The sequence below is a fragment of the Bidens hawaiensis genome, unplaced genomic scaffold (assembly GCF_021521415.1).
Source record: "Bidens hawaiensis isolate Kalapana, Puna unplaced genomic scaffold, B.hawaiensis_p1.1 tig00012815_1, whole genome shotgun sequence".
Taxonomy (NCBI): domain Eukaryota; kingdom Viridiplantae; phylum Streptophyta; class Magnoliopsida; order Asterales; family Asteraceae; genus Bidens; species Bidens hawaiensis.
In genome coordinates this window covers 375,187-384,130 of record NW_027492067.1, presented here as the reverse complement: position 1 = coordinate 384,130, position 8,944 = coordinate 375,187, and the positions used below count along the sequence as shown (strand labels likewise).

General features: G+C 33.2%; 1 protein-coding gene across 1 annotated transcript; it reads right to left on the bottom strand.

Annotated features, from left to right (window-relative positions):
- Positions 1–1,339: 1,339 nt before the first annotated feature.
- Positions 1,340–8,432, bottom strand: LOC143542320 (NEDD8-activating enzyme E1 regulatory subunit AXR1-like). The gene is made up of 15 exons (XM_077034936.1): positions 8,206–8,432; positions 7,431–7,603; positions 6,656–6,819; positions 6,417–6,527; positions 5,930–6,009; positions 5,673–5,823; positions 5,507–5,600; positions 4,927–5,015; positions 4,758–4,831; positions 4,014–4,176; positions 3,809–3,894; positions 2,752–2,835; positions 2,493–2,673; positions 2,303–2,387; positions 1,340–1,528 (listed from the first exon to the last, which is right to left on the bottom strand). The coding sequence occupies exons 1-14, from the start codon at positions 8,244–8,246 to the stop codon at positions 2,304–2,306; spliced, it is 1,575 nt and encodes a 524-aa protein (XP_076891051.1). The 5' UTR covers positions 8,247–8,432; the 3' UTR covers positions 1,340–1,528; position 2,303.
- Positions 8,433–8,944: the final 512 nt, after the last annotated feature.

Genomic DNA, 8,944 nt, shown 5'->3' with positions numbered 1-8,944 from the left:
TGAATCGATTTCAAAGATTAATCGACCAATTGGCTTCAATTTCAATTTCAATTCTTATCAAAAGCTAAACAAAAACCTGTGAAACAAGGGGAGCGACGTTCGTGTTTTTTCGGTGAGTTGCAGGACCATCGTTGTCGACTTCAATGATAGTGAAGGAGGTGTGTTGTTGCCAGCGAGTGGTGGATCGGTGGTGGTGGAGATGGATTGAGGGAGAGCGACGGGGACAGATGAGTTTTTTTTATGTGATTTAGGGTTTCTGAAATCAACGTTCTATGTGCTCGCGTATGTAATGTATGAGAAGGAATTAATGTATCGGATCCTTTATATATATATATATACACACACACTTTATTACGAACACAACTTTATTTTTAAATCAATTTATGCGTAGATAAAAAAGAAAGCACGTCGCAATGTTATGTTCCGAATTATATAAAGCAATACATTATATTATTAGAATAACAAAAATAGTAACGCCGTAAATTTAAAATAAAACAAAAAAAAACTAAATGTGAGTTAGCTTTGATAACCTGTACTTTTATGTTTCGATTATTTGGACATTACTACTCGCAACCTCCGGAAAAAATTATAACAAGACTATTCTAAAAAAGGTGAATTTTACGTCAATATTTTTAGAGAAGCTAAATGTGAGGTGATTATGATAGCAATACGTTTTGATATATATCTTTGATAGCATGTGCATTCACCGGTGGTGGCCTACATTTGTTCTATGGTGATCATCCAACCCCATGTAATTTTGAAGTACTATATACGTTAAAATCTCGATTGACCTCAATAAAATTTTGATATCAACACTCATGAAATTTTGGTCGACCCCCAAGGAAAAAACAAAATTAGAAATTTATGCATTCACAAATATAAATCTAATATAACAAATGTAGTCCAATTAATACGTATATAGAGTTATAGACATAGTTATATAAACATCTAATATAAATGTTAAGCCCATAAGTAATGATGTTAAAATTAAATTATTTAAGCCTAATTTCTCAGACGTTAAATTGTTTTAAGCCTATTTTGATGTAAAAAGCTTAGCCCACAACTAATTAAAATTAAAGTTTTTAAGTGTTTGAATTATTAATTTGAAATATTTGGTGAACAAATATATAAATTTAAGAAGCTTAGTGTTCTATATCTTGAGGTCAAGTTCATCGAAGCTCTATATAAAGCTCTTTAACATTACAACCAAAGACGACTGAAGCTGACATGGACCCACGCTCAACGACCATATGTAACAGATTTTTTTGTTACCACTTGTGGTTATAACTTGGTTGTATTTTCGCCCTGCGTTTTCGATAACCGACACTATATGGATCACTCAAAAAATGTTAGGGTTTAAAGTAATGTCCAACTTTTTCTCCACAAAATACAACTCCAACATTACTTCCAATATAATTAATATCCATGCCCATAATATGAAGTTCAACATCCCCTCTCTTCCTAAATCAAACTCTCATGTCAAAGTATGCAATTCCAAACCACACTTGTCCTTCAACCCTGCAACCATCTAAATATCAAAACAAAAGTCAATACTAGGGGTGCAAACGAGCCGAGCTGCTCGAGAGCTACTCGAGATCGGCTCGTTAAAAAGCTCGATCGAACTGAGCTTAATTGAGCCCGAGCCCGAGCTTGAGCCTAAAAGTAAGCTCATTTTATAAACGAGCTCGAGCCGGCTCGCGAGCCTAAACGAGCCTGCCATTTGTATAATTTTTTTAAAATATATATTTAATAATTATTAATTAATATATCTAATGTTATGAAAAATTAAATAAATATAACTAAATAATATATATTATTTTATACATAAAATATTATAATAGAAAAAATATATAAAAATAATTATAATCATATAAAAAATAATTGATAAGTAGTAAACGAGCCGAGCTCGAGCTTGAAAATCTACTCACGAACCAAGCTCGAGCTTTGAAAATTGAGCTTGAAACGAGCCGGGCTCGAGCTTAGTCGAGCTCGGGCTCGGCTCGTTTGCACCCCTAGTAAATACTTTATTTTTCAGAAAGATATGGTTTGTCTTCATGCTTAATTGTGTTCATTAATTTTAAAGGCGGTTTCTTGTTATGATTTTGATCAATTAATATTTTTTAGAATAGCCTATTTTACCGGGCCTAATTTACATTGTTTGACCAGATACATAGCTTAAAACAAGTGTCCATGCGTTACCCAAATACACCCTTAAATAACGATTGTCGTCAATTGCTTGTAATGATGGCAATGGCAAACAAGTAATATAGACAATCGTGAGGATAGAATACAAGAGAATAACCTTATAAGGACAACAATTGAGATTTGTGATCAATGCCATTGAAGATGAAAGTTCCACTCATAGGCACAAATTGTCGTGTAATAAGCTGCACGCAATTAAAACTTAAATTACATTCACTTGTTTGACTTAACAATAAGTGAATGAAAATTGATCTCTCTATTACTAATAAAAAAACAGCAAGTGAAATAACCTTGATAACTTCCTGTGATGCAACTCCACCAATATAAGCTGCAACTGTGTGTAACTCAGCAGCACCATAACGACATATTTCATTAATAAGGTCTTCCGTCAAAGTGGACCCGTTGCACCCCAAGTCACTAAGAAGACCAACTGCTGTAGTTTTTAATCTTGATATATCCTCATCCATTGCCCTGTACAAATACTAGTAGTGTAAGTAATATGTTTATGACATTGGTAGGTAGTAATGGAATGATGAAGATGGATGTTACCCGTCAAACTGCCCAGGGAAAGCATTATAGTTAGCTGAAAATCGATCAACAGCTCGAAGCAAAATATAGAATCCCACAGCAACACTGCCATTAACAACTGTCAGTAACAAACTAATAAATAATAATAATAACAAATAACAATTACATTTTTCGAGGTTATGAACTTATGATTGTGTTCTCAGTGTTGTTGAAGGTTATGAATTTGGGTTTAAAATTAAATAAAATTTAAGACCAAATTGTAAGTTGAAGATGGGGGGCGTTTATTCATTTTTACACACACCAGGGACCCAAACCACAAGGGACTACTCTATTGAATAGTAACCAAGTTTTAAAGTTGTTCCAATCAAATCACTCATAAAATCTTTTGTTCTAATCAGGTCACTAAAGTTTCTTTTTTGTTCTAATCCCACTAGATATTTTACCTGGATAGCAGGTTTTGTAGGGTTTTTTTTTTAATTTTTTAAATAATTTGACATGGGAAAATAATTTTTTTTTAAATTGAAAAATTAACAAAAATTGAGAAAAAAAAATTAAAGTTGTGAAAAATTGCAACAAAAAAAAACTGAAAAATTACAACACAAAAAAAATTAAGATATTTTTTTGTGTTTCAATTTTTCAGTTTTTTTTTGCAATTTTTCGCAAATTAAAAATTATTTTTCTCCATTTTAAAAAAATATATTGCAATGTCAAACTATTTAAAAATAAAATAAAAGCCTACATAACCTGCTATCCAGGTAAAGTATCTAGGATTAGAACAAAAATGAAACTTAGTGACCTGATTTAACAAAAGATTTAATGAGTGACCTGATTGGAACAACTTCAAAACTTGGTTACTATTCTATAGAGTAATCCCAAACCACAACAGCCTATTCAGGAATTATACAGATTTTAGGCTACATTAGAGATGATTTTTGTATTGTTTCGCAGACCATGAGACAATATAATTTACTCTAATAAAAATAATAATCAAGCATAACCATCAATAAGCAGTTTCCTTTTCCTTTCTTCTATATTTTCCCTAATGAAAATACAATAAGATAAAAAGTGATTAGAATACCTGTATTCCTCATCAGTCAAATACTTTTGCAACTCAGGTAAAACTGGAGAGTTAAACTCTTCCTCAACGAGTTTATATCTGCATACCTAAAAAATGAAGCAACAATTTACATAGAAGAGGTCACAAATCCACCATGCTAATACACAAATCATACATAGAGACGTGAGAGGTGGTATGAGATATTTTACTAAATGTAAATACGTACAGTGAGTTTTCTTGCATTCTTACAGAAGCTTTTTATGACTGCTTTGGAAATGCTATATGGATCTCTGCCAATTCTTTTCAATATATTTCTAACACGTTGCTCAACCACAAGAAAATCAGCTTCGGCTTTGGCCTGATAGAGTTTTTGCAGGTTTACATATAACCTAGAAATGAATTGCCAACACGCCTTGTTTAATGAAAAAAACATCATGTGGTAAAAAAAATTGTATGCGGGGCCACACTAACTTTCTTCATAAGTTTACTAATATACAGTAATTACTATATAGGCCATTCATGCCTAATAAAGAAAATCCATCAAACTTTTTGGGAAAACAAATATACCCTTGTATTGATCCATCGAAAAGCAACATTATGATATAAAAAAACGTTACTTTATAGTATGTATCTGCTTTCATTCATACAAAATTAAGCCAAAAACATGTCTACTGAATAAGAACAGTCTATATTTTGAAAAGGTTGTTTTGGTCAATTTCCAGCATGTTTTTAAGTGTATAAGCTATAGTAGTCAAAGGCGCTCAAGCAAGAAGCTTTCAAAAGCACAACCGACGCACTTGCCTTTAGCTAGGCGCAAACAAGGCACGCGTAGGGCGATATAAATTTTTTTTTAATTGATTTTAATTTTTAAACCAATTGGCTAGCCTTGTGACTTTGACCATCTAGGAATAAACAAAGCGCTATACTACTTAGCTGGCCTATAAAGAAGCAATGATCAATGGTGACTCACTCAGTAGAAGATGTCATATCCGGTATTGATCCCTCAAGTGGTGCCTCCCCACCACCTTCATTAGCAATGAACTCCTGCAATCAAGAATTATAATCATTGACCTAGAAGCAATGTTTTACAAAACTAAAAACTGAAAAATGCATAATGAGAGTAACACGTGAATCACTACCTTTAATGCTGCCACCATCACCCAAAAATCTGACGAACCAGATTCGACGTCAGCATGTGGATCATCAAGTATACGTTTCAAATCTGAACCTGGAGTTTAAACGAATGTATTTTGTTAATATTTTCAGTGCTAGTCCTCATTTTTTCGTCTACACTTTTTCATCAACTTAAATTTATAATCCATTAACATAGCATAAAGTGTAATTCATGCAGATGAGTGTTTCTACTGATTTCAGTTTCTTATAGATAACTAGAAACAGAGCAACTGTCAAAAATACAATAGACTTCCTCTAAATTCGCACATAAGTGCCTAGACTTTATTTGTGCACAGCTAAACCCTTGTACGCTTAAAACCTAACAAAAAGCTCGTTTTCATAAAGTTTAAAGACTTAATAATGCCACACACACAAAATAATAATAATAATAATAATAATAATAATAATAATAATAATAATAATAATAATAATAATGATAATAATATCCGGAACAAAAAAATTAATTGATTCAAAATGATAATATCCGGAACATACAGCTAGAACCCTTCAGTAGAAGATTATGTTACAGTTATTTTATGTACTTACTGATTCCTTTTGAGGCAAAAACTTTGAACGAGGCCTCAATAGCTTCTTTATAATTGTCCTCATCCATTGCAACCATTTTCGCTTTTATTAAATCCTACAAGTTCCAAAGTAACAGTTTTAAAATACTGAGAGATAAGAAGAAAATCTTGGGGAATTAAGTAAAAACCTTGAATTCCTTTTTCTCTTCCCTAGTTGATGGCAGCTTTCCACCATGACTTTTAGCCCACTCCTCTGCTATCTTCACAAGAATTAAAATGTATGGCACATGTTTATGGACTACGGGATCAGATGTATCTAAGTCGATGTTCTCGGTAAACCTAAAACAATGTAAGAAATTAATATCTGGTATACAGAAGTATAAAACTACTTCCAGACAAATGCAGCACAAACTAACAAAAGTATGTTCACTTAAAAAATACCAACTTTTTAAGTTCAGGCCACGGATTATTTAACCGAAGATCATCCAAAAAATGATCAGGCTTTGACTCAATCACCGCATGTTCCTGTCACATAATGAAAAACATGATTACGATCATTGACTTGTTGTATAGGAAAGTCAACATTTGACCTGTATTAATAATGAAACTACATGAACAACAACATCCTTGAATTTCATATGTACTAACTGTTTCAAAACACAAAAATACCATATCTACTCATCCCATGGTAAAAATAAGGCTAACCACTTATATCAAAATCAATATGTTTAATTGAACAAACAAATATAAATTTAACATTATTACTTGGTTTCGTCTCGGCATATAATGTTGTTCGTTTATTCAAGAAACAAATTGTATCTGATTTAAATCTTATCTACTATGAATAGGTAAATATAAAATGTTTAGATTAAACTCAGAAAGGGATGCACGCATACTAATGGAAAATATTCCAAATAAAAATTCACATGTACCTTGACACTGATTCGAACAAACCCACTGAGACCATATGAGCGTGCAAATATTAACATAACATTTGCATCACGACAAATGCGGTCCAACTTCACCATAGAATCTTCAACCAGCTGACATTAAATCCACAGTTAGTGAAACTTACTATGATAAACCATAGATGGATGAAAAAGACAAATCAAAAGACTTTATAGAGCATCTGTTGTTGATTATCATAAAATGTTAGGCTAAATTGATTTACCTGAGTGGCTACAACCAATGTGAACTGAGAAAAAAATGAAGGATTTGTCTCGATTAAAGTGACTGGATGTTCTTCAATAAATTTGGCTTTAACGGCATCATTTAGTTCCTGAAGAAAAGCGCACACACATTTTGCCTTTGGGTGTCCAAGACTTGACTCATTGACTGTGAAAATAAGTAGACATTAATAATAATAATAATAATAATAAATAATAAGGTATATTGGTTTTTATTAATCCCAACTATCATCTTTTGGTCGTTGTCGGTCCCAACTAACAAATTGGCTGCTGACAGTCCCATCTTTTTAACGTATTTGTTCCGCGACTAACAAAACACTAACGCCGTTACTTGCAGAGTTGCAGGTCACCCAGGAAACTCTTTTGGCCGAAAAAGACACAATTTTTGCCGAAAAAACTCAACTTGAACACCACCACCACCACCACCAACCAACAACCACCACCAACTGATTCCAACAATGGTTCTAGAGTTCCAACAACCTCAATGATTGATTCGGTCTTTTACTAAAAAAAGTTTCCTAAAGGTCAAATGTCGAATTATCTGGAAAAATGTGAGTTTTCCAGCGACCTACAACTAACGCCGTTAGAAGAATTCTGTTAGTCACGGACCGTCGGGAACAAATTGGGAACAAATATGAGCCAATTCGTTAGTTGGGACTTGGGACTGGCATCGACCAATAGTTGGGATTAATAAAAACCGATACACCTAATAACAATAATAATAATAATAATAATAAAGTTGAATAAAGAAAAACATACCCATAAAATTATTTCCAAGGTCAGCTAATTCGACTTTAGAAGCATCGACAACAGTAATACTTCCGATACCAGCAAGAACAAGGTTTTTGAGTGTTTCGGAACCAGTGGGTCCACAATTAAGCAAACATATGCTAGCTTTCTCAAGTGCAGCTTGCCCTTGCTCACCCCAGATCCTGTATATTGAATTGTGTTTTCATCATGTTAATAATAATAATAAGGAAAATTGGATTTTAATAATCCCAACTTAATGCAGTTGGCCGATAATAATCCCAACTTTGAAAATAGTTGTCACTGGTCCCAACTTTCACACTATTTGTTTTCACTGGACCACTGTTAAAAAAAACATAACGAAGTTAAGTTTTTTTCAAATTTCAAACTGATATTTTAAGGCTTTTGATCGGAATGAGGATACGAGTCGATTTATGTAAAACTTACCTTCAAACGGTTGTCCAAACGAATAAAGGATGCCTCAATTCCGGTGTTTAAACTTTTATTTAACAAAAATCAAGTTGTTTGAAACGGCGTTTCGAGTTAGGTTTTACATAAATCGACTCGTATCCCCATTCCGATTAAAAGCCCTAAAATATCAGTTTGAAATTTGAAAAAAACTTAACTTCGTTAAGTTTCGGAGGTCAAGTGAAAACAAATAGTGTGAAAGTTGCGACAGGTGACAGCTATTTTCAAAGTTGGGATTATTATTATCGGTCAACTGCATTAAGTTGGGATTATTAAAATCCAATATTCCTAATAATAATAATAACAATAATAATATTACCTGAGTTGGCGATCGTATTTGGTCTTTGCTTCTACGGCCATTGCTTAGCTCAGCTGTAGTTGTAGTTGTATAATTATAATACAAACTAACTAAATAACTAACTATTGGATTGAATTAGATTACTGAATCAATGCGGATTAAACCAAGGAATTAATTGAATGAATGAATTTTGATTTCTGAGTGATGAGAACGAATCGCGTGCGTGCGTGCGTGCGTGCGTATTTTGACCTAATTCCGTAGGACCAAACTCGCCTGGGTATTTATCAAGAGTTCAGTTGTATACACGGCTTTAAGCCTATTTTGATGTAAAAAGTAAAAACCTTATCCTACAACTTATTAAAATTTGAGACGGTCTATATATTGGTTTTCATAAAAATACATATAAGTTTTTTTTTTTAAAAAATCAGGTTTTATGGAGTGTCGGGTGTTGGTGCATTTTGTGACCGTCGCTATGCAATTCAGACCAGCGGAACGCCACAGGCGAAGTTAGCACAACTTCGCCTTAGGCGAAGTTAGAACAACTTCGCCAACGGCGAAGTTGTAACAACTTCTGCCTTAGGCGAAGTTATCACAACTTCGCCATAGGCGAAGTTATGAACAACTTCGCCTACTGGCCCAAGCCCAAGCCCGAGAAGATGTTTTGTCTATATATATGTGTGTCTTGTTTAGGTTTTGTATTCAGAAATTAGTGTATTGTGTGTTACAGTTTATTTGTCTAGAGAGTAAAAGAGAGGAAGTG

Excerpts from the sequence above, each read along its gene's own strand:
- LOC143542320 (XM_077034936.1), bottom strand. The coding sequence starts at position 8,246 with ATGGCCGTAGAAGCAAAGACCAAATACGATCGCCAACTCAG. Across the intron at positions 2,836-3,808 it reads TTGACTGATGAGGAATACAG|TGTTGCTGTGGGATTCTATA; the intron begins GTATTCTAATCA and ends TGTTAATGGCAG. Across the intron at positions 2,674-2,751 it reads TTCCCTGGGCAGTTTGACGG|GGCAATGGATGAGGATATAT; the intron begins GTAACATCCATC and ends GTATTTGTACAG.